The following is a 26,146-nucleotide window of genomic DNA, read 5'->3' as shown; positions in this document are numbered from 1 at the left end:
CGACAGATAGTGACAATGGAGAGAAAAAACATCATGCACTAGGAATTAAACCATATGTCACAGCCTAGTACCTTCTGACAGTGAACTCAGACTTCAAGAGATAGACGCAGTATTTGAAACCCACCCCAATTGGAAACGTCGGTGGATGACAACTCCCAAGTAATTCAATAAAGGGGAATGTAAGATGGTAATAAATCCAGAAAAGGAAATGTATTATCGAGGAATAAGTAATACCCAGAGATCATATAAGGCAGTACTGACGCCAGCAAATCACACTTGAGAATAAACTAATAGTAGAATGTTAGAACTAATAACTCCAGATCGGGGAGGTATTGAATCCAAGACAGACTACAGTTCGATGTAACGCAGATCCGAGAAGAGGAAAGATCTATAGGACATGTGTTAATTGAATGTGATAGTAAATAGCCACCTACTGCCATGGAACAGTGTGATACTGGGAGAGTGCCAGAATAGTTTGCCAGAAAACACTAGGCAAGCAGGCCGAGTGCAACTGCCTAGCAGTGGAGTGAATTGGAGTGAATTACCAGAGTATCAAGTGCAGATAGAACAAAAACATGGAAAAACCTACACACCATCACAACAACAAAGGCAAAAGCAGCCCTTGCAAGTCCACCATATATCCCCAGACGAAAACTAAACTGCTTACACGGCTGTGAGATATAGAAAGGATTAATGAAATGAAGACAATTCAAATTCCCTCCAGACACTAAATCAGAACAGCTATCAAGTGAGAAAAGAAAACTATGGCGAAAAGAAGTCTCAATCTCCGAATGCATGTAAGCGCCGGTGGGAGGTCCAGAAATGGATGGTAAATGTACGGATTAAGATATAAATGGATATAACAATAAGCACCAGAATATGAACAAGCTCGGACCACAAAAACCACGCACAAAAATTAAGGAACATTCCCATAACAAGGCGTAAAAGGGAGTATAGTTGTTAATCAGTCGCCAAGACAAAGCTAACTAGTCAAAAACACAAATAATCTTCCAGGTACCAGTGACATTCAAAATCTCCACAACCGATAAAAAAACCAGTGAGAAATAGGCATACCGGCAGATTGTGACCGGTAGGAATTCTGGGTCGATTTTAAAACAGCAATGTGATCAAAACAACGCTTCTGAACCGAGACAAACCAGTAGGGAGCGTTCACAAATTAGTATATAATAGCCTGAGATAGAACAAATGCAAAGAAAACACCATCTGCGGGAAGACATACGGTGTGGAGCCGGTAAAATAAGGCAAATGTTCAATGTCAATCCCCATAGAGGACACTGTAAGCCCAGACCTTCCAACCTACTCTTTTTTTTTCTCTGCAGCAGAACCAAGAATGGACTCCAGAAACCTACAAGATCTACCTCTTCAAGGTTCTGAAGCAATGGGTATTTCCAGCAATGCCATGGGAATCATGAACAGTTTTATCAATGATTCTTTTCAGAAATTGGCGACCGAGGCATCTAGGGTTTACTTTTTCTGTGACCTAGCTCCCGAGGGTATTCCTACCTTTCTTGCCTCTCCGAACGGGGAAGAGCTCCTAGCAAAGGAAGAAGAGAGATAGGTTCTATTGAAAGATCGGGATTCGTTCTCTTGGAAAGGAGGGATGGACTCTCTCGCTACAGCAAGAAGCCAACTGTTACTTCCCGGGAGATCCAGACAGCCGCAAGACTCGTTCTTCCACGGGAGCTCCTCCCATCTTCGAAGCTTATGCGCACAGTTAGTAGATGTACCTGTTGCTACTTTGTGGCCACAATGTGTCGGACAGTACAAGGTTGAGGCCTCATGACAACACTTTTCCCTTCCAGCTGATTTAGGGTGATGTATCTCAACAAATTGGGATTCTTCAAAAGCGGAACCATTTCAATCCGGTGTGCTTGTCAAGGCTCTATGCGAAGGAAAGTTGTTCATATCTCATATTTGAGTAGCAGGCACCATTGAAACTTATCCTAATGTCACCTGCTCTGCACAGCAAGTTTTTCTCCCATTTCTTTCAGCAGCGTCATGCTACATTTCTAGTTCTGTGTCAAGGATATACATTCAGGAGTCCAAAAATATAATTATAGTTACTCAAGTCTCATTGTACCAAGAGAAAAGTCTACATCAATGGGTAAGTTTAACCAGTCTCTCGTATTAGTAATATTACTCTTACTAAATATTTGTTTAATATGTATTGGCAGTAGGTATCCTGTTCCCTTTACTCTTTTAAATTTCCCACAAAGTTCACTTTGAAAAAAAATATAAATATCCAGCTTAATCCAAAAAGGTTTTGAAAAAATTATTACTTATCTCTTTTCATGTTTAATAAATGTGATTAACACAAAACTTAGAATCATTAAGGAGATATATCCTATTTATCAACCTATAAAAATCGCAGATTGGACCGACAGAATGGGTGGAGCAGAACTATGATTTACTGTTCTCATCCGCGGTGGCATATCTCAATGTTGATGTGGCTGTCAGGGGCCCAGGGTTTTCGCTTCAATCAACACCCCAACTTAACGATTTTATTCAAGATATAGCTAAAGAGGTCAGTTGGATATTTTATTCAAGTGGGTCTATTCTACTTTCCACTGCCAGTAAAAAACTGATTGTTGTACTTTGAATTGATTATTATACTTTGATTTCCAAGGTGGAAGATCCAGACAATCCTAGAAAGACAATCTATGAATCATGGGCTTCTTCCAGCCACGATTCCCGTCCTTCTGTAAGTGTTCATGTTTTGTTTCAATTAATGATGAGGGTAAGTAAGATTACATCTCACTGGTTTTAAATTAATATGATTAATCTGATTCCAATCAGAAGGAAATATTGCAAATATTAACTACCACATAATAAGCTAACGATCGGCTTATTAATTTTTTTATCTAGTCAAATTCAATATCACGTTATTCTCATCGGATGAAATTACCATATGGTGTTTAATATTCGCCAAAAGGAAATTGGGGATTGCTGTAAAGAGCTTATTAAATTTCCATCTCAGATTAACAGGTTAGGTGGAAAGGGATCCGATTTTGCCCCTTTTGCACAGCATGCCGGAATTCCAGGCACTGACTTCAGCTTTGGAAAAGGTAACGAAATCACAGTCACAGAATACATGAAATTGAAATTAAATGCAAATAGAGAGATCAACAAGTTACTGTACTGTACATATTTCTACGATGTATCGATGATAGACTTTCCTGCCTATCATTCTCTGTATGACGATTACATGTGGATGGAAAAATATGGCGACCCGCTTTTCCATAGGCATGTTGCACGTAAGTACACGGTCAACATTCCATACATTGTCCTCTGGCAAGGAATATTAGCCATGCACAAGTTTGTGTGAATCGAACGTCGGTGAGAAATAGTAATTACTTTTACACGTGGAGTTGGATAAATATAGAGTCAGTTAACTTGAATGTTGATTCAAGTTGAGTTAAGTGATAGATACTTAGAGTGTGTGGTTGCAGATACTTTGAGTGTATGGTTGCATGTGGGTGCATGTCAAAATATTTTAGGCGAGTCTCTAGTTGGAAAAGGATAAATACTTTTCACTTGGTTCATTGTAAGTATCGTGTTTTATGTGTGAATTATTTATGCTTTATTTCCTCCACCTTTCACTTGGTTCATTGTAAGTATCGTGTTTTATGTGTGAATTATTTATGCTTTATTTCCTCCACCTTTCTAACACATCTTACAGGTTGCACCAATTATAAACAATTTTACATTCCATAGCAAAACTTGTAAATGCTGGCCAATATTAAATACTATGCATTGACTTTTTCATTTTCAATATTGGATATTGCTTTTTTCTTATCCAACCAGCGAAATGAAAAAACACTAAATCAATTAGTAACTCAGTGCTTGATATTTCTCCTAGGTATCTGTGCAATTTGTGCATGGCAGACATCCCTGCCCCCGAGAGTCAGATTTAATGATTATAATCAAACATCTTATTGTCTACCTATTGTCCAGTGGGAGCAATATGGGGTGTAACAAAGCTCAAGCTATTTTGTAGACAAAATTTCGGATATTTTTGAGTTGATTCGTCCATGTGAAAGCTTGACCACGATTTTTATTTTATTTTATTTTATTTATTTATTTTTTATTTTTTTTCAGGGCGAAAAAAGCATAATTGTATTATATAAGATATATAAAGAGACAGATTAGTACATTGCATATTCTGTATATGGCCAATTTATAGGTCTGAACCATTTGAAGAACTAAATGAGATGGGAAGCATAATCCCAGCAGAAAGACAAAAATCTCAAGGATAAACGACAGACCAAGAGTTGTCAGCCAAATGCAAATATTTACATATCTCATAGAGAGGACATAGAAAAAAAGTTTTCAGAAGATGGGACGCACTAAATAGGAAATTTACATTATACTTCATCCCTTCATGAACAAAATTTGGAAGGACCATAGGACAAAAAGAGGAACAAAAGACAGTGCATACCCGAGATTCAGCTAATATGAAATTAGAAACCTGGAAGGGAAAATTCTTGGATATAGAAAATTTCCCCTTCAGACGTTACCTTCATAAACCAAGAGCCTGGAACCGATTGAAGACCTTCCTTTGACAACAAGTCTGCTTGCTGGTTCTGAGTCCTGTTGATATGGTGAATAGTACATCCTTCCATCCTTCTCCAGAAAAACCTGATCCTATCCATCCATCCTAGAAGGTGAGGCTTGTAAATGTTATTTTTCCCTGATACATAATCCACCATTACTTTGGAATCTCCAAAAATTGAGACTGCCTGAATGTTTAGAAATAAGCAAAAATTTAAAAGGCCAGCAAGAGCCATCGCCTCAGCTTTGCTGTTGGATCCCATTCCCCCATTCCAGTGGATGAGATATTGAACATTTTCATTCATTATAATGTGCACTCCACAACCATTAAAAAATGCTCTTGGCAACATTGTGAGAGCCTGTGCATGTTCTTTGCAGACCTCCTTTCTTTGCTTGTGAGGCATTTCCGGTAAAGAGTCATAGAGTGATACAATATTAGGCAAAATTTCCAAGAATGGCACTTTTCTGTCATTGAAAATAACATTGTTTCTCCATTTCCAAATGCACCAGAGTGTGATAATAATTATCGGCCTCCAGGATTCCTTCTGCCCACGCTTCTTTTATGGAGGCATGTGAAATGTGTGGGATTCCATAAATATTTTCCAGAGAGTGCCACAACTGCTGAGTTCTTTTGCAATTTAAAAACATGTGACAGTGGTTCTCCTCAGCTGATTTGCAAATTAAACAGATACTTGGTCCTTGCCATCCCCTCTTTTTCAAGTTTTCCAAAGATAAATTTTTGTTGTGGAAGGCCAGCCATGAAAAATAAATCATTTTGGAAGGAACTCTGGATTTCCAAAAGACAATTGGGAATATAGGATCGGGAGGAGCATCCTTTAGGCCAATCATATTCTGATAAATATCCTTAACACGAACCAGGTTAATACCTTTTGAATTCTTCCAAATAAGACAATCAGATTCCAATGAGCGGTATATGCCGCAGTTTCTCAGACATGTCCTGATGTTCTCCCATTGTCAAGCTATAGAAACTAGCATCTCCATGTTTTCTGCCTCTTTCCATAGAGGGATCGATCCCTGCCAATCAGAAATCAATTTGTCCCAATAGAAAAAACATTTTCTATGGAAAAAATTTATTAGTGTTTCAGGCATAATGATCTCCTCGACACGGCTCAGAAAATGGTCTATTCCAATAAGGATCTTGCTGCCAAATTGAAAGCGCCATGTTAAATTCTTCAGGAAATAACTTTCTATCTTGCAGAAACTCAACCATATTGTTGACCCATATGAGGAACCAATCCTTCCCACCCTGAACCAATGTGAGATATCCTTACTGCCCATGTATTTCTTCTGAATTGTGTTACTCCATGGGCCCTCTGCATAAATCCCTCTCCACAATGACTTACATAAAAGTGCCTTTCCGCAAGTCCGCAAGTCCAGCAGGCCCCATCCTCCCATGCTTTTCGGAAAAGAGATATCAGATAATTTGGAGAGGTGAAATTTTCTTTTTTCCGATTGGCCGCCCCTTATAAAATTCACAGTTAGCTTATTCATTTTTTGTATGATACTTGCAGGTAGAAGAAATAAATGAGCCCAGTATACTGCGAGTTGAGTTAAAACTGATTGAGCCAAGGTCACTCTTCCTGCCAATGATAGGCATCTGTATTCCCAAACTGATATCTTTTTGTAGTATCTATCTAAAATCCATTGCCAGTCCATCTTTGAATATCCATTTGCTTTTAGCTGGAAACCCAAGTATTTTATTCCATGCTTAATGGGTTGTGCCTCTATTCCAAAAAGTGAGGATAACCATTCTACTGCTTCCTGATTGACATCATTATGGTAGATTACTGACTTTGATTTGTTTATTTGCAATCTTGTAGCTTTTTGAAAATTTTTAAGGATGTCATAAAAACATAACCAGGTGAGTCTGCACAGCATTCCAAACATAAGAATATCATCTACAAATAAGTTATGCGAGATGAAATTGTTCCTGCAGAATTTCAATGGGTGACACCTATTTTCCTTGACTACCTTATTGATGTGGAGGCTTAGTGAATTCATTGCCAAGATGAATAAAAGGGGCAACAGGGGGCAGCCTTGGCGAAGCCCTTTGGCAGCTATAAAATAAGAAGATGGAATCACGTTAACAATGATAGCATAGTTCACCTTCTCAACACATGCCATGATCCAGTTTATCATGCTGGCCCTTAATCCAATCTTTGCAAGTAAACACTTGATGAAACCCCAATCAAGGCACTTGTATGCCTTGCGGAGGTCGATCTTGAAAATGATAGCATCACTTTTTTTAGTGTGCATGGCAAACAGACTTTCTTGTGTGTTTGCAACTGCGTCCAGTATATTTCTCCCCTTTAAAAAACCGTGCTAATCCTTTGTTAAGAACCTTGAAAGAGTTTCTTTGATTCTTTCTGCAATAATTTTCGAAATGATTTTGAAAGAAATGTTACAAAGGGATATCGGTCTAAAGTCTTGGAAGGATTCTACTTCTCCTTTTTTTGGAATGAGAGCTATATGAGTGGAGGAAATTATCTGATTGATACTACCTGATATCCTAGATCCTTCTACCATTCTTAACAGATCAGTTTTGATAAGATCAAAAAAGTGGATCAAGAATTCTATCGTCCAGCCATCTGGACTTGGACACTTATCCCTTTTAAAAGATTTCATTGTTTCTAACAGCTCCTCCTTAGTTACCGGCTGGAAAAGTCGATCATTTAGTTCATCATCGAACATCTGTGGAAATAAATCAATGCCCCATAAAATGTCCTGAATCCTCCAGTCCTCAGCTCTCTTATACTGATTTTCAAAATATCTTACGGCCTCGTTTGAAATGCCCTGTTGAGAGTATAGGAAACCTCCTCTTCCATCACTTATTTTCCATATAGAATTTTTTTCACATCTGGAGCTCGCAAACTTGTGAAAAAATTTTGTGTTCTTGTCCCCCTCTTTAAGCCAGATCGCCCTACTCTTTAATCTCCAAAAAGCTTCCTCCTGTTCTAAGATTTTTAATTTTTTCTTTTGAAGTTCCTTTATACGGCATCTCATTTTGAAAGTGAGTAGATTAGAAGCCAGGGTTCTCGAGACGCTGTCCAATTCCCTTTGAATTTCCCGAAGGGTTGTTCTATTCATTTGCCTTTTCTTGAATTGCCATTCCTTAACCACCTTTCTAATGGAGTCCATTTTGTCCCTGAAGGTCAAGAAAGGAGGTATATTCTCTGTTGATGACAACTCTCTCCAGGTTCTTATTATAATATCATTAAACTCAGATTCTTCCAAACATGTCCTGTTAAATTTGAATGAATAGCCTTTTCTAAAACCCTTTTCTCTCCATCCTAGAAGTATCGGTCTATGATCTGATATGAAAACATTCTCAATTGTTGAGAACGGCATGCCCATTCTATCAATTATACTAGCATGAAGGATAAATCTATCGAGTCTTTTTGCTATATAAGCCTCTTCGATCCTTCCATTTTCCCAAGTCGGAAGCATTTTGAGAGGGTTTATATCAACAAGATTCCTGCTTAGTAGCTCATATTTTATGCGATCTGCATGAGGATCCTTTTTCCTGCTAATGCCCCATATTTCATCCAAGTTTAAAGTGACATTTAGGTCTCCTGCAATCATCAAAGATTCAATGTCAAAAATTTCTGAAGCAAATAATTTCTCCCAGAATGACAATCTGCTTTTGTAAGGAGCGTATATATTCAGAATGTTGATCGGACAGGAATTCCCCCTGATTTGAGTGGAGATGAGAATGCCTGCCAAACATCTATATGCCTTTGCTTTGATCCAATCAGGATCCCATAAAACCGCTAGGCCTCCAGAAAGTCCATTAGCTTCCGAAGCGGTTATATGCCAGGAGGGAAACATTTTCCTGAAATAGGAAATTGATACAGAAGTGTTATGCATGATCTCTTGAATTAATATGATTTTAGGTCTTGCTGAAAGGAAAAGATTCTTTAGGGCCAAAAATTTATGGTCTGCCCCCAGACCTCTTACATTCATGGATATGATGAATGTCATTGGGGATTCTTTTCGGCCATGCTTGCTCTAAGAGGCCTTTCTTCAGTCATATCAATGATAGGGACGTCTATAAGAGAGATTACGAACCCCTCTGCCTGCTCCATTGACCCTCCCCCTGAAGTGTCTACTTCCCCTGTTGTTTTTTCTTCTCACCGTAATGTTCTTTGCAGAATTTGGGCTTATTTGAAGAGAAGATTGTCTTCCCAGCTTGTGAATAGTGAGGGGTCTAAGTTCCAGCAATTTTTTTGTTTAGAAGGTAGTCCAAGTCGCTGCCAATTGAGTTTGTGGGAGAGGAGATTGGGGAGTTTAAAGGGGTAGCCGTAATCAAAAGTTCTTTTCCTTTTCCAGATGGAGTCTTTTTCTTTTTTGGAGACAGAGAGGAGGATGGGATGAGGGTAATATGGACCTCCCTGTTGGGATCTTTAAAGGACTGAGGGACTGGGGGAGGGAGAGGGATCTCATGATCAGAGGCTGGTTCCAGAGGAGGCATTGAAGGAGAGATAATATCCAAAGGATTTGGGATCTTGAGAGGAGGTGGAGTTTGTTGTGAGACTTCAAGATTACTACCCCTTCGCTGATCATCGAACTCTGATGGAGATAGGCTTTCTGAAGTTGTTAACTTCTCTATTCCCGGGGATGGGGACTTTGTCCTATAAGTCCTTGCTGCAAACTGGGAGAAGCCATGATGCTTTCGGCTTTTTAAGACAGGACGGCGAGAGCAATTCTTGATTAAGTGTCCCGTCCAGTGGCATGCTGAGCATCTGAAGGGGACTCCCCAAAAGTCCAACCTCTGATTTATTTTCAGCTCCCTCTAGAATATATCAATGTGGTCAGGGAACCCTCCTTTGTAGGCTTTTTCTATGAGAATCCAGGCCACACGTTTATCTTTTTCTCCCAGGCATCTAAGATCAACATATACACATCTTCCTATGGAATTTCCTATCTCTGTTAAGGTTTCCTTTGACCATAACTCCAGGGGCAGCCCTGGTAGCTTTACCCATATCAAGTTATTGGTAGGAGTATTCTTCAACGGGTTATAACCCATATACCACTTATGTAACGCCAGGAAACTCCTTCCATAAACCCATGGCTGATTCTGAATGGTTTCCAGGTCGCTAGTGCTCAGGAAATGAAAGCAATACCATTCCTTCAACAGTCTGGCCACAATAGGAATATAGCCTATCAGAGGTTTCCATTGCAGTTCGAGCCAGTTTCTCATCATGGAATCATCCATCTCTGGAAAGTACCATCGGCCAACCAGAGCATTATCCTGAAGGCTTTCTATGCAGTCCGACAAGCAAACACTTTCAAGCTTGATTGCCGCGGGCAGGGGGATAGTTTTGACAAGCTTCAGATTCTTTTTAGAATAGGTCTTAGACTCGCCATAAGCCTTTTCCTTTTGATAGACATTGGATTGTCTGCCATCTCAGATAGGTCTTGGCTTTGCCCGACCATTTCCATCCATGTCATCATAGGGGTCTGAGGGATGGATAAGCATATCATCCAGCGTGGATTGCCATTCATTTGACAACTTGGCAGCACCCCGGTAGGATTCTGCCTGAATGGCAGCATGGACCATGGCCTCCATGGTTGATGTGTCAGACGTGAAGTCCATTCTTAAAAAGTCCACCTACTGACTTAACTGAAGAGTACTAATAAATAGAAAAGAAGATATGTCGGATTAGGCATTTAAACTGCAAAATGAGTGGACTGTCGCTCTCTGAATATAATACCCAGAGAAGATAGGATCAACGGAGCAAAATCGAGGCTTTTCTGACAAAAGGACTGACAAGAGGAAGTCTCGAGAATAAAGGGGCACCCTTTCCAAAAGGAGAGTAGTAATGAAAAGGCCAGTTGTCCTTCGAATATGAATGAGAGTGACGCTACCACGAGGTAAGATATGGCAGATAGGGAGGAATTTTTGAAAAACGGCGGCTTCTCTTGTTCCCGGGTATCTAATCTCGTCCCTTGTAATATTAATTGTCCCTTAATATCATAAGGTTTGAATCTAAAGAAACTCTGCCCGAGACTATCCTGAGAAGCAGGGATGTGATCGGGAGGAAAATCCGGTACCCCAAACGATTTTCAGGTACCCAGAAGAAGGATCCGGCCCGGAAAAACCAGAAGACCAAACGGTGTCGAAAGAAATGCCAGAAACTCGACCAGTCCTCCAAAGGTCTTTTCTACCTGGGATTGCTAGGGAGAAAAAGGGAGAATCCCCCTCAAGGATTTCATGGTCCTCCCATACAAAAACCCGAAGGGTGGTCAGTTCGGACCGAGAAAAATGAATTCTATGATGCCATAGAGATATAGGTTTTTGTTATGGATAAGTTTTAGGATAAGGAATTAGGGAAATAGAGAAAAAGAAAAAATATTGGGAGAGTTAAATTTTTTTGTTTAATTTTTATTAATTAGTTGTGAAACAGGGTGTTAGAAAAGGTTAAAAAAATGTGAGAAGAAAGAGTATGTATTTTTTTTCTTCCTGAAAAATGGAAACAGAAAAGCATTTCATTTTAAAATGCAAACTCTTCAAAAACAATCAGAACAATTATGAAAATATGCCCAAATTTTGAAATAATAACTAAAATTAAAATGTGAAAACAAAAAACACTTCATTTTAAAATGCAAGCCCTTCAAAAACAACCCACAATTATGAAAATATGCTGAAATTCTAAAATAATAATTAGAATTAAAATAAAAAGTATTAAACAACCTAATAAATTTGAAATTGCAAGTGTGTCCATGTGAAAAGATGACCACGCTTTAAGACTCTGCACATGTCCATCTATCACTCCTAGACATGTCCAGATCGGTACTATTGTCAGCAGAAGAAAACAAATTCCATAACCAAAAATTTCAATCACTTCTAGACCTGTCCAGATCGGTACTGTTGTCCGCAGAAGAAAACAAATTCCATACCCCAAAAATTCAATGTTATTGACAAAATCACTTGGTAAAACGATTTTCATACCCAAAAACTTCAATGTTACTCACAAAATCACATAGTAGGTAGGACCATTAAATATAAATAAATAAATATATATATATATATATATATATATATATATATATATATATATATATATATATATATATAAAGATTTGATTAATAGTTTATATTAATTTAATCATATATTATATTAATTAAACTAAATCATTGTATAATAAAATTAGTAATTGTACTTAAAGGTGCAGAGATACATCAAAAGAATAAAAAATTAGGAAGATCATTTTAATAAATTAATTCACTAAATATAAAAACTCTTATTTCTAATAAAATAAATTTAACAATTGTTTTAAAGGTGCAAAGACAGGTCAAAGGAATAAAAATATGGAAACCCTGTAGGCATCTTTGTAATTATTGTAATCAAAATCCGTCAAAATAATTTTTAGTACCTTCATATCAAGCGCACCTACCTAAATCAACATGGCTTATGTTGTAACAGTCCTTTCATCGAGAAGAGAAGAGTTGGACATGGGCAAGTCGATGAGATCTCTGATCATCGTTTGGGAACTCAAGAGAGGCTCCAACTTCCCCTGGGAGATCTCTGCCTAGTAAATCTTTTGTCTACCTCTTTGAAGGAGCAATTTGAGTTGTATTGACTTGATTAAACTCACCCATTCCCCATCTTCCCCATCTTCCCAAACCTTCTATTACTTCTGTGTATCTTTGCACCTTTAGGGGAAATTGCTAGTTATATTTTTAAGAATAAACCACATACATCCTTTTTTCTAGCCTATAAAACCCTTTTGTTATGTGTTTTAATATTTTTAATTTGAAGGTTTTTCCTTTTTCTTTTTATATTTTCATTTTAACATTTTAATACCTAGTTATATGTTATTCTGCTTCAATATTTGATTTATCTTAATGAAACTATGAAAATAATTAATTTGAGAAGTGTAAGCAAACAAAAATTCTTACAAGAATGCAATTGTCGATCTGTTGTTCCTAATATTTGTGTAGGGCATCAAAACTTCTTCCACTTGTAAATTTCTGAAGTTTCCCAAAGCAGTAACCCTTATGCCAGAAAACTTTCACCATACTGCAATTGATTGTCCTCTGTATATGTTTGTTACCAAAATAATATGAATTAAAAGAAAACAAGTACGCACTCATCTACGAAGGTAGGTAATATTTGAAACACTGACACCAATGGGAGAGGCACCAATAGGAAAAAGTGCCTGCTACAGCCCTATTGACAACAAAGAAAAAATAGAAATCATTAAAAAAGTTTAGACTCATTTGCAAGCACACTCACAAAGGCAAGGTCTTGGATTTTTCTCACACACAAACCCTCACATAGCATCTGGGAATCCTAAATATAATACACATATTACAACTTTAGTTGTATCTCAAGAATCTTACCAGATTGACAGATCAAATCCCTTACTGATATTGTACAATGATCAAAAAATGTTGTTCAAACCAGATCTATTAAAGTCATGACCCAATATTCATGTGTAATAAGCGAAGGATCAAAATATTAAAAAAACATCATACTTCATTAAAAACAAGATCCGCAAGCGGCGATAGTCCCTGCCGGGCCTGAAATCAGATAATAAACTAATTATAGCTTTGGAATTGATGAAAAGAGATGTGGTAGCACTAGTACTTTGCGGTGCAGGATCAATCGTTTTTACTCGAGCAAATACTAAGATTTCTCACAAAAAGATGTCTCTTTTTTAATAAAAGGCTCTGCATTTGAGTGATAGTCACTTGTCAGCAACGTTAATGATGCTTAGATCCGTTACCATTGTGCACCCTTTTTTTTACTATTTTGGCTCAAGGCTGTCTTGGTCGAGCATTCAAACCCTATATGATAAATCTGAATTGTGAGAACATCATAAGATTACCTGCCCATAGTGTGAAGAGAGAAAATAAGAGGTGAATGACAAATGAACTTCCGATAGTGCACGCAAAAAACATCAAACCACATGCTTGTATATAACATAGTTACTTCAAATGCTAGTTTAACACATAGAAGGATGTGAACAAGTATTTAGTAAGTCAGTAAGGTAGGTAGCCAGTTTCGGGATGAGTTTCGAGATGACAAAACCCCAGACACATTTGCTAAAGTCAATGCCTCTGATAACCCGCACGTCTTAGTGCGACCACTTTTCTTTATGGCGTCCGGTAGCCCAACAACGCGATTAGGAGATCTCAAACTTGCTGATCCCAGTAGCAGGAAAATCCACTGGCTGATCCCAGTAGCAAGAAAATCCAGTGGCAGGCAAATTCACAATAAAAGCTATGTTAATTCTGAATTAAGTCATTATTTTTAAATCTATGAAATAAAAAAATAAAATAAAATTCCTTAAAGTTTTGTAATCGAAGCAAGTAAATACGAACAAATGTGAAGATGATAATATCACGCTTCAAAAAGACAATGCCACATTTCTTATATCTGTCAAAAGGACTCTGCCACATTTCATATATTTTTCATGCAGTTCGACGTAAAAGAGCATGTTGTTCACTTTTATTCGAGACTGGTTCATAAATCTCTCTCCTTATGCATAAGCACTGTCGTTTGTTGCACTTCATCCCTGCTTTATTGTTATCTGTCTGTAAATGGACTCCATCAACGCCCCTCACCTTCCCAAGGTTAGCTTATGGTGGCTACAGAGGCCGAAGTTAGAGAGGTTGCATATCCAGTTTACCGAGTGAAGGAAGAAGGCATAAGGAGGGGTGCGACGGTTAACCCACCACCGCAGAGACAGGGACAGATATAGAGGTGGGAGCGGATTCACCTAAAATTGCTTAAACCTGGTAAACGATGAATTCTTGGTCTATCTTATACCTATAGTGTGTGGTCTAGTTGACGCCAGTAAACTGGTAATTCCCATCCCTTATTTTTGACAAGCAACAGGAGACGATTCTACGGCGGCATCATAAGGCGATAGCAAGATCTTACTACAGGAGTAGGTCAGAATGTAGATATATGAAAATGCTGTAGTGGCTGCCATGGGAACAACAATTTGATTTTCGACCAAATTCAGAGGAACTGCGCTAAGAATTGGATATTCACTATCTACGCTCTACCACAATTAGAATGGGATTAGCATGGGTATTTCCTATTTCAATTTTCAACTTCTCAGTCGAGACCCGTTTTGAGCAGGAGCATGAATAGGAGGGCCTAGACCCATTTTGAGTAGGAGCATGAATAGGAGGAGCATGAACAGGGAACATACCAGAATGATGCAAGAACTTGGCAAAACCCACCAGAGGCATGGGAAGGCTTAGAGTAAGTGGGCATAGCCTTGTTCCAATTCCTCTTTGAAAAATCTGAGCCACCCACCTGAGAAAATCTTGGTTTTAGTGGTTGTTTGTTGTGAAAAATCTCAAGTACCCACCTGAGACAAACCGGGTGGTTTTAGTGGCTGTGCTGAGATCTTTGGGACTTTGGGTTTGTGGGACTCTGTTCCACCATGTCGATGTATGGGCGAGATCCGTGGGGAGGAGCCCTGGAGATCAATGCCGATTCAGCCACGGACGATGACAGGAGTAGGAACTTGCAGGACTTTGACAGATCCGCTCTTTCCAGGCAGCTAGATGAGACTCAACAGAGCTGGCTGTTGGGGCCTGGAGAGAAGAAGAAGAAGAAGTATGTGGATCTGGGATGCATTGTCTGCAGCAGGACTATTTTCAAGTGGATTGTTATATCAATTTTATTGTCGGGTTCAATAGCCGGACTGGTGACTCTTATTGTCAAATTGGTGCCTAGACATAAACATTCTGCTCCGCCTCCTGATAGTTATACCAAGGCACTTCACAAGGCTCTGATGTTTTTCAATGCACATAGATGTAAGTTGGGAGACCCACTCTTTTACATTTGGCTTTAAATTTTTTATTTTTTTTCCAATGCAAGTTAATTGTTGTGTTACAGATTGTCCTAAAAGTCCAAATTTTGCAGTTTTTGCGTGGTTAGGTAACCTGGTTCTCTTTTCCTATATTAATCTTTGATTAGTGAAATGGTTGTAGCGATGTGGCTACAGTATAGAATTCATTTGGCTATAGTATAGGACCGATATGTGTCAAATTGTGGCTTGTGTGGTTGATGAAAACTGGTAGTCAATATAGTTCCTTGAAAGCTGGTAGCTAATGTAGTCTTATCAGGGTTCAAGGTTTCGTTAAAATAAAACTTTCATGTAGTACAGAAGAAAGAGAAATTTCCTGAAAAGGTGAAGAATGCAAAGCTAGGCCTAGAGTCTCCAAACTGTAGTATATGCAACAACGGATTAGAAGGGTTTTAGATGCAACATGCCCGAAATCTGAATAGAACCATGAAGACATTTGTAACTGTGCATGAACATGGTAACCACCTGGAGAATGAAAAATCCTACCCAAGCAAGGCATGAGGCAATAAGAGAGAGCATAATTCCCTTTCAAATAGCATTCATAATTTCCTTTCAAATAGAATTCTTGTGCTACAAGAACAACATAATGGCTTGCCTGCACAACATACCTGCCCTGACTGTGCGTGTGTTTTCTAGTGTGTGGTTCACAATTTCTAGCATCTTGTTCCGCATGTGCATCAGGCAGTTTCAATTTCTTGCCGATTCTCAGGCTGTTGCGTTGGGGCTGTCGAGAAAGAGTAAGTAGCAAACTGCAAGGTTCCCAAAATGCAGATTAAGGTGGTAAGTGAAAGTTGAGCTGGATATTTCTTTGCAACAAAAGCCTGCAAGTTTGCAACTAAGCCGAGTTAGAGCGCTCAACCAAGAGGTAAGTACAGAACTTCCAACCCTGCTCTGCTAATCTATTTGGAAGACAATAATAATCTATTGGAAGAAAATATTAATCTATTTAGGTTGCTCATGCTCAGACCTGGCAGGCTGCTTGCACATCCTCACAATATCGATGTGCTTCCCTAAGGCATCATGAGTTACCAGAAGAATATGGGTGAACCCAAATAACGATGGAAATGTAGTCCAAATAACGGTGGCAATGTACATGCACTACAAGTGGTGGCAATGTACATGCACTGCAAGTGGTGGGCTTCAGGCTTCTTGGTCGACAACCGTGGCAATCTACATGCATAGTTTTTTTAGGTGGAAAAAAACTTGGGATAAAATCATTTGTCCCAACATTTGGTCACAAAAAACAAACTTTGGATGAAAGTAGTGTCCCAAAATTTCTGCAACCGGACTTTGGATAAAATAACAATGTCCATCGTAATGTGCCTCGAAACAAGTGAGGTTTCCAATAAGAGGTGCAAGTGAAAAGTTTGGTTAAAATGTAATTACGCGAAATTGAAATGCCCAAATCTTAGCTTAAATTTCGGTGAACAGGGTGGTCAACGGCAACTAATACCTGGTCAATGCTCGATGAAAGGATCTCGGTTCAATGAAGTGAAACGAATGGTGGAGGAGTTTCATGCCCCGGTCGTGAGACTCGAGGGATCTGGTCTCACGATTGTCCAGGTGGCAGCCGTGGCTAAGAGAATGGGGTCCGTGAGAGTCGAACTCTTGACCCAGTGCGGAGGCGCACATGGATGAGAGCAGTAATTGGGTGATGGACAATATGGAGAATGGGACAGATAGCTATGGCGTTACAACGGGGTTTGGCACGATGTCGCATAGGCGTATGCGGCAGGGTGAAGCGCTACAGAAAGAGTTGATTCGGTTCCCCAATGCTGGGATATTCGGGGCCTGCGGTGGTTCGTTCTCGCTACCTCACGATACGAGGAGGGCGACGATGTTGGTGGGGGCGAATACGTTGCTGCAAGGCTACTCGAGGATCTGCTGGGGGATTCTGGAAGCCATGAGCGGCTTATTGAATGCCGGAATTACGCTTAGGCTGCCATTGCGAGGTACGATAACGGCGTCCGGCGACCTAGTGCCCTTGTCAAATGCGGGTTTGTTGACGAGGCGGTCAAAAGGGAGAGGATTGCACACGCAAAGTCTGGGAGTGGCATCTTCTAAGCTGTAATCAAGAATGACCTTCAAACCCAACACCCACAAACCCAACGCCACATTATCTGAGGCCTCTGCCACGCTCCACGCTCCCTCCAGCACAAAAATGAGAAAACACAGTGCACTTCATGGCTTTAAGAATCAGCACTATTCAAGGTGCGGACTCCATCTGCCGTGATTTCAACATCTTCATGCCCAGTTCTGCAACCGATTTGCAGGAAACAAGGAGGGGTTTTAAGAGGGAAGTAATAAGCTCCCTCCTCGTTAACCCGGATAACAATTCCTCTGTATCTTCATCTTCCAAATTGTGAACTGCAGCAGGAGCATTAACGACGACAAAATCGTGAATGGCAGCGGGAGCATTAATGTACGAGAGTAAACGACTCCATTGATGAACGACGACAAAATCGTGAACGGCAGTAGGAGCATTAATGTACGAGAGTAAATGTGAAAGTGTACGCAAAATCTTTTCACGTGTCCATTTTTCATTGGACAGAACGACGAAAATGGTGCTGAGAGATTGGCTGCACTAACTGTGTTTGCCCCGTCAAACCCTACAAAGAAAACACCTTCGGTGTATCAAAAATAAAATTAAAAAATAAATTGATTTAATTTTCTAATGTTAACTTTAAAAATGTAATTTAATTTTCAGTTAAACAGAAAAATAATATACTTTCAAAGTCAAAATCAATTTCAATTATGTTATCTTTAACTCCCAAAAAAATCAATTTCAATTATGTTATCTTTAACTCCCAAAAAGATAATAATAATATACTATGCATACCATCTATGTTATTTTGCAAGAATAGTTTATCAAGCATCAACATGGATTCTCAAAAGTAAAAATTAACCATAAACCACAAACTACTCTCACCACCATTGGAAAGTAATGTACATGTAATTGTAGTTTTTTATATTTAAATATCTCAGATTCTAGTGTCAATGATATCTAACCATTTTCAAATTGGATATCATTCGTTTCAGATTCAAATATGAATGAGTTATTTGAATTAGAAATAAAAAATGTTTAAATTCATAAGTGTTCCATAAGCTTTGGGAATATCTAATTTGTTTTTGACAATGTGAGTGTAATTAGGAGTTCTAAAAGCGTAGACTACAAAAGTAGTTAAGGGGCTCCTAAAAGTTGTGCTACTCAATCACAAACTTATAATTGACAACTAAGTCCTTTACTAGTGGCACTCGACAAAGAACACACATTGAGCACAAACATGATTGTATGTATCTTTTCTTTAAAAAAAAATATGTTATCGCACAAAACTAGATCATGATGTTTGTATAATTTGAAAAAAATAGTTCATATACGATTAACTCAAAATATTGATGAAATTCCATCTCCAAGCTTTTGGTCTCGGATTTGCTACAAAACTGGCAAGTTATTGAATGATATGTCAATACATGTATTTTTCGTTAAAGAAACCTCGCAAGAAATTTTGATCTGGCTTGCACTGCACTAAGTGTTGCTTTTGCTTGTAGGACATGATAAATGAGGATGTATGGTTTGACTTGAGGTTTTAAACAGATATTGTTTGCACCGAGCTGAACTAAGGAGTAGGCTTGTACATGAGTTGAGTACTACGAAAGCGAGTTGCCTAGTGTCATTTGCAACTTTTTTATCGTCTTATATTCTAAACTTAAGGGAAGATAAGACGAATATTTAGCGCAATTTGTCATATTGTTGTTAATGGACTGGAGTATACAGTTTGTTCTGCTAATCAATTGTCTTTCCTTTTCATCCTTTACCCTCACTTCGACCACGTTTAATGAAATTTAGTGCCTCGGGGTTCCTTACTATAAAACACTACATTTATTATCAAATCAATGGTACGTTGTGACAAATTCCTTTAATTTCGTTGTGTCATCTGAGATAATCTTATTTACAATGTTCGCAAATTCGAAACGGTATGAAGTCTTCATTAATTTCATCGCTTGGTTTGTGACTGAGTTACAAAGGTCCATTTAAAGACGTAAGAGAATAAATTTGCCTAAATTTTGCAATTCTTACGACCACATATTTGAAATTATTAGTATAATTGTTTCTTTCGCACATAAAATGATACACATTCAATAATCTATAAAGGATAGACTTCAGGTAGTACATTAAAGGATGAATTCTAAGTACATTACATTTACTTAATCAAATTATTATATAATAAGACTAAACCCAACTAAATGCATGAAAAATAAACTAAAATATTTTTAGAAATAAATTAATTTATTTTTCTAATATTAATTTTATAGAATGTAATTTAATTTTTAATCCAAAAAAAAAAAATAATTGATGTTCGAACTCATTTTCCATTACTTTATCTCTACGAGGAAAAACATAATAAAAACTAAAAACATTATACACAAAAATAAATTATTAATAATCTCGAATAATATCCTTTTGTTTTATTTGGTGTCATTTGGTATCAAAGTTGGCTTTTTCTCCAGCCTTAAGGGATCTATTTTCCCTTTTTTACAAGATTCCCTAACATTATAGGGACCAACTCTTTCCTAGCATATCCATGAGGGTTCCACTCCCTCTTTCTAGATTTATTTATTTATTTTATTTTTTTTCAAATTCAAATTCAAATGTCACAGATGGCACTTTATAAAAAGAGAAAATATAAAACTAATTGTATATTATTTCTTGCATAAATTTATATATTTCGTTTTTGCAACAATAATAACATTTTTTTTTTACCGTCGATTCAATTTTATCAACCATCAAGTTATACTGGGATAGCTGAGAGGTAGTATATTTGAAGATTGCCAAATTTGAATAACATTTTTTTACAATCGATTCAATTTTATCAACCATCAAGTTAGAATTGGATAGCTGAGAGGTAATATATTTGAAGATTGCCAATTTTGAATAACACCTTCAATTGTGTTGCATTCATCAGTCAGCCTACTATTTTTTGAGATGTTTTAAATATCGTTTTATTATCAAGATTGAATGTTTATATATCGATAGTGCCATTCACAACACGTAAGATTGCAACAAATACATATTCACCAAATACACCATCCACCTCTTAAACTTTGGCCTTCTTAACAATAATAATATAAATAGGATTACTAAGACATTGTCAAACACTAAAATCACTTTTTTCTCTATATAGAATAAGATGACTTAGTAATATAAACAATAAAAATTATGGTAACATTGAGTAGCCAAAAAAAAGTACCTATATATGTGTGAATATTTAAAATTCTAATTTCTCTATGAGCCTAACTTTTCACACCACCGCCTTGTTAGCTATTGTTCCATTGTTCCAACCACAACATAGAATGGCACCCTCTTCACCTCTTTATGTAATAGGAAAAAATAATTGTAGCTCAAAGAATTCAACTAAATCAAAACTTCCTATCAAAAAATCCATCCTCATTTATGAGAGGATAATTATTAAAAAAACAAACACAAAAAAAATTAATTAAACATATATATATATATATATATATATATATTTATATATATATATATATATATATAGCAAGAACCATGGAAATCAACTTTCTTGAATTGTAAACCTTTGTTTGGAGTTTAAAATATAAAAAAAAATTGCGCCTCAAAATTTTTAATTGATTATATCATTCAATGTCATCAATAACCAGAATTCACAATTTTAGCACCATTATTTTTATAAATAATTAAACCTATATATATATATATATATATAAATTTATCTTACACATAAATCTAATAACAACCATGGAAATCAAATCTCTCTTGAATTGCAAACATTTACTTGAAATATAAAACATAGGGAAATTTTGCCTCAAAAATTTTAATTGATTATATCATTCAATATCATCAATAACCAAAGTTCGCCATTTTAGCACTATTATTTTTATAAAGATCATCAAGAACAACATTTTTTTAAAGTCTAACACAATTCAATGCTCGTCATAGTTTTACAAAAATTACTCCCCGTCATAATGTCATGGGATCAACATCATGAATGTAGTTAAATGAATTTGGGTGTCAATCATAGTTTCATTGGATAATAGTTTTCCATCTCAAGGAATTTTGATGGCCTCTGCATTTACTCAAGATATCAAATGTTCAAAAAACGCACCAAACCAACTAAAACTTAATTTCTTATTTTACAAGATTCTTATGAGAATGAAATTTTTATTGAATATTGTTACATGTGTATAATTTTGAATTTGAATTTTAATAAATCTCTGCACATTGATCAAAATCAACAATTCATATATAATAAGTCAAATGATAACATTTTAAATGGGTAAAAAGATAAAGTTTACATCCTCGTGATCTCAATTCAACTTCCTAATAAATATCAAATTATATAGATAATAGTTTTACTTTAGTAATTGAAAGATAAATTTTAAACTTTTTCCATTCAAAACATTCAATTGCCTAATAAGATATTCACCTATTGTGGTTTTATTAGAAAATAGACTAAAAGTTATGTGTAAGAATCATGTATTGAGAGGGATCAAATCCCTTGAGGTGCAAACTTTTTTTTGGAGTGTAGAATTTGCAGAAAGATTTGCACCTCAAGAAATTTTATCCCTCTCGGTGCATGATAGATCCAGAATTAGATGGATCTAGGTTGGTTCTAGCTTAGGGCGGCAATGCCACATTTTTATATTAGCATTATTATGTATATGTTTGAGATAAACTTCATATTTTGAAATTTACATTATGTTTTTTTTGTTTGACATGACCATATCATTCTCTTCTTTAATTTAGTCTATGTTGTTTGCCTTGTATTGTTTGTACATTTGTGTTTGAATGCTTTGAGTGGTTTGTATGTTTATGTGTTTGGATTTGGATGGTAATGTTTGAGAATGTTATAGTTGTTGTGTTATATTTCTATATGTGTATGTAATTTATTAGTAAATAGTTGGTGAGTAAGAAGGGAGATAATCTTATCAATATTTTGTAAGAGGATTGATACTAAACAATTATTTCATTTAATTTTAGGTATCACAATTGTTGACAACTAATTAATTCTTAATATTGTCCCTCCACGTATTACTAAATATATCTTGAACAGAGTTTTAATTTTAAATTTTCTCATTTACCTAAGTTTGTTGAGATGATAGATATTGTTAATAACTATAATGATGAAAAATGATGAAATAATAATTTTGAGTGCAAAGTGACAATGTAATAGTGTTGAATGACAGAAAATGTGAATAATAAGAATGTAGTCAATTACAAATTGTCTTCATTGTGATCAATCTCAAACAAATTTCTTCTACTATTCTTATTGTCACCCCTGTTAGATTTTCCAACTTTTCATATCGATTATATGAAAAAGGGAATTTGAAATCATTAACGATTCAAATCTTTAATCTCTCTTGCTCTCCAATATTAATAGGCTAAAATTACTATAACAGAAAAATCAATGCACATTTTCAATAAAAAAATTTGCTAAAATTGAAATCAATGCACATTGTTAATCCAATCATTTTAAAATCAATGTACCATCATACATTCAGTTACATCAAATAAAAAATCAACATCTACAATGAAATCAATGCATCTAATGCAAACAATCAAATAGGATTAGAAAAAAAACATCTACACTGAAATTAATGCATCTAATGCAAGCAATCAAACAGGATTAGAAAGAAACATCTACATTGAAATCAAAGCATCTAATTCAAGCAATAAAAAAGGATTAGAAATTAACATCTACACTAAAATCAATGCATCTAGTGCAAGCAATCAAATATAATTGGAAATCAACATCTACATTGAAATCAATGCATCTAGTGCAAGCAATCAAATAGAATTAGAAATCAACATCTACACTAAAATCAATGCATTTGGTGCCAGCAATCAGATAGAATTAGAAAGCATCAAATAAAATTTAAAATAGATAATACATTAAACAATTCAACTCTATATTTAAATCAACCAAAAGCAAATGTTGAGTTTCTTACTTTCATATGTCATTTGTGTTCATTCGTTGAATCTCTTTCTAGATGTCAATCCAATCCTCACAATACTTCTATGCCCGCCTACATTTCTCGTTTCTCTTGGCCTGATGATCAAATTTATATATGAGTGAGTGATAATTATGGTTATTGAGTTTAACTTTGGTTTATTACATCATAATAAATATGATATTAATTGCAAAAATATTACAAAATTACCATAATTTTATTGAATTAGAATGTTTTTAAAGTTGATATTGTGATAAATATTTTAAAATTAATATTTAATGTAGTTATATGTTTAACAATTTAGGAGAAAGTATTTTTCATCTTCAATCTTATTAATGTTACAAAAGTAGTAAACGCTTTCATCCACTATGATATTGGACTTGACTAATGCTCTATTCCATTATGAAGCTCATGAGAATTTGTTCTTGTTTTGGTAAAAAAAAAAATACACTATTCAAGATAAAGATTTTTTTTTTTTTAATTTTTAAAATTAGGGTCGATCATATCCTCATAACATCTTAATTTCCCTTTCTCTCTAACTCTTTTTCTCACGACAATTTCTTTTTAAATTTTGATTTAATAATATTTCTAATATTATCATTATTTTGCAATAGCATCTATTCCTTTATTCCCCAATGGTTTAGCAAAGATTGTCATCCCCACTTGATCCAAAGGGGGTTTTGGTAAAACTTTAAAGTAATTATAAGAAGCCTCTTGTATTTCATGTTGTTTAACTTGTTCTTATAAATTAGGTTCCCAGTCATAGTGATGCTCCCAATGGGGAAATGGATCACTTCAATGTGGAGGAAAAGGTATGGTGTATTCCCTTTAATTTTGAGATTATAAGTTATAAAATGTTTATGCATTTTCTATATCATTTTCCATGACTCTCTAGATAACATGGCTAACTAAAGTCTCAAAAATGAGTTTTTTTTTGTTTTTAATTTTTTAATCCCATATCAAAAGACCCACTAATTTGCAATTTTCTTCAAGCCCATAATATGCTCTCCACGCTCCATCTATCATTTTCTCAATGCTATAATTTCGGTTGAGCTTGTGATATTGGTATGAAGGCACTTCCTTTAAGATGTTGTTTTCATATATGAAAGTATCATATGTGATATTTTTGGAGTTAATTATCATGGATTTCATTTGTCAATATTACAATATACCCATCTTAGACTATACATCTTGGAGGATTCTTAATTGCTTTCCAAAATTATAGGAAATCCTCACCACCAATCTTGGAGTATAAATCTTAAAGGATTCTTTCCAATACTATGTGGAATCCTCACCATAATAATAATATCAATAATGTAACAAAGAAGAGTGAAGAGTGATGAGCACAAATCTGATACATAAATATCAACAATGGGGGAATGGAGTGCAACGCCAATGCAAACAATGATAGGAGAAACTCCTCCATATATCCAAATACATTCATATCTCAAACCATATGTCTATGTCCTCCATAATGAATACATGATCTCTGTATATACCTATCCACACCTTGAACATGTGGTCCATTCATTATTAGGATGACCTTATTGCATATATATTTACATATTACATGTAGATTTACCTCACATATATCTCCCCTTGTATCATACCATATACATTTAACTCAATATCAGCCCCTGTTGGGGTCATAACATAGTACCCTTCATCTCAAAGATTTTTCCTCAAAGCAATTTACATGTGATGAAACCAAATGATAGGGTTTCCTTCTATTTCTACATTCTTGTTGTCATTAATGATGATCCATCAATCCAAATTCAATTATTTTTAGTCATAATCCTTATGGTTGCTTGTTCCATAATTTCCTTTCATTTGATTCCATGTCATGTTGTTGTGACTTCTCAAATTTGTAGTACTTGTTGGTCTTTGATAACGTTTTGTTGAATAATGATTTGGTGATACCCTGTTTCACCAATATTGATGAGTATTCCATCTTCTTCTCTGACAATGATGATATATATCTTCCTATCTTCCTAAATCTTACATCCCAAAAGTTATGGTAGTTTTAAGTTAACATATCTTTAATTTTAAAAACTATTTTGGATTATGTCCTTTTATCTGACCTTAATTCTAGTGTATCTCTACAATTTTTACCCTTATGAGTCTAAAATTTCAACCTATAATACTCTAATATGTCTTCTATACAGTTACACTAGTCTGACAAAAAAAATGTTGTTCCCAATGAAAGTTATGGTAACTTCCTAAAAACTTGTTGATATTTTGCCTCTTCGTAAGAGAAAACTTGTATAGCTTGCCACATGTTTAATTCTTCAAATATAATTTTTAAATTTTTTCCTAGAGTACCTCGTTATGTGTTTTCATATCTCCAAAATTTTCATAGCTTCATGTATCACGGAAAAAATGTTATAGAAAAAGTGTCAAGCTCACTTGTTTGAAATTGATTTCAAAATCCTTCACAAACTCTAAATTCCATAGAGTATATCAGAGAAAGTATAATGAAACAAACTCTAAAATTTAAGTAGATGTTCTCCAAGATCTTGACTTAATGTGATTGAAATTTCTCTATATATGAAATGTTCCAGAAAAATTTTTATAGTGAAAAAGTCAAGCAAACAAAAGTCATTATAAGAGGATTCATGAATCGTAATTTACTCAGAGCATATCTCTGAAATTATAGGGAAGAAATATTTGAAAATTTAACCAAATGTTCCCTAATATCTAACCTCGACATCATCCAAATCTCACTCTATAA

At 35.8% G+C, this 26,146-nt stretch overlaps 1 protein-coding gene and 1 pseudogene across 1 annotated transcript; both read left to right on the top strand.

Moving 5' to 3' along the window:
- Positions 1 to 4,040, top strand: part of LOC149169570 (putative glutamate carboxypeptidase LAMP1) — a 33,020-nt pseudogene extending 28,980 nt beyond the window's left edge.
- Positions 4,041 to 17,059: 13,019 nt separating this feature from the next.
- On the top strand, positions 17,060 to 17,500 carry LOC149169569 (phenylalanine ammonia-lyase-like). The gene has a single exon (XM_089425259.1). It carries the CDS (start codon positions 17,060 to 17,062, stop codon positions 17,498 to 17,500), a length of 441 nt encoding a protein of 146 aa, XP_089281385.1.
- The last annotated feature ends 8,646 nt before the right edge of the window (positions 17,501 to 26,146 follow it).

Source organism: Pinus tabuliformis, chromosome 4_2 (genome assembly GCF_031772625.1).
Source record: "Pinus tabuliformis cultivar Carrire ecotype Pingquan chromosome 4_2, CPIR1, whole genome shotgun sequence".
In the NCBI taxonomy this organism is placed as follows: Eukaryota; Viridiplantae; Streptophyta; class Pinopsida; order Pinales; family Pinaceae; genus Pinus; species Pinus tabuliformis.
Note: the sequence above shows the minus strand (reverse complement) of the source record. Positions and strands in the feature narration are given on the sequence as shown.

Excerpts from the sequence above, each read along its gene's own strand:
- LOC149169569 (XM_089425259.1), top strand. The coding sequence starts at position 17,060 with ATGGATGAGAGCAGTAATTGGGTGATGGACAATATGGAGAATGGGACA.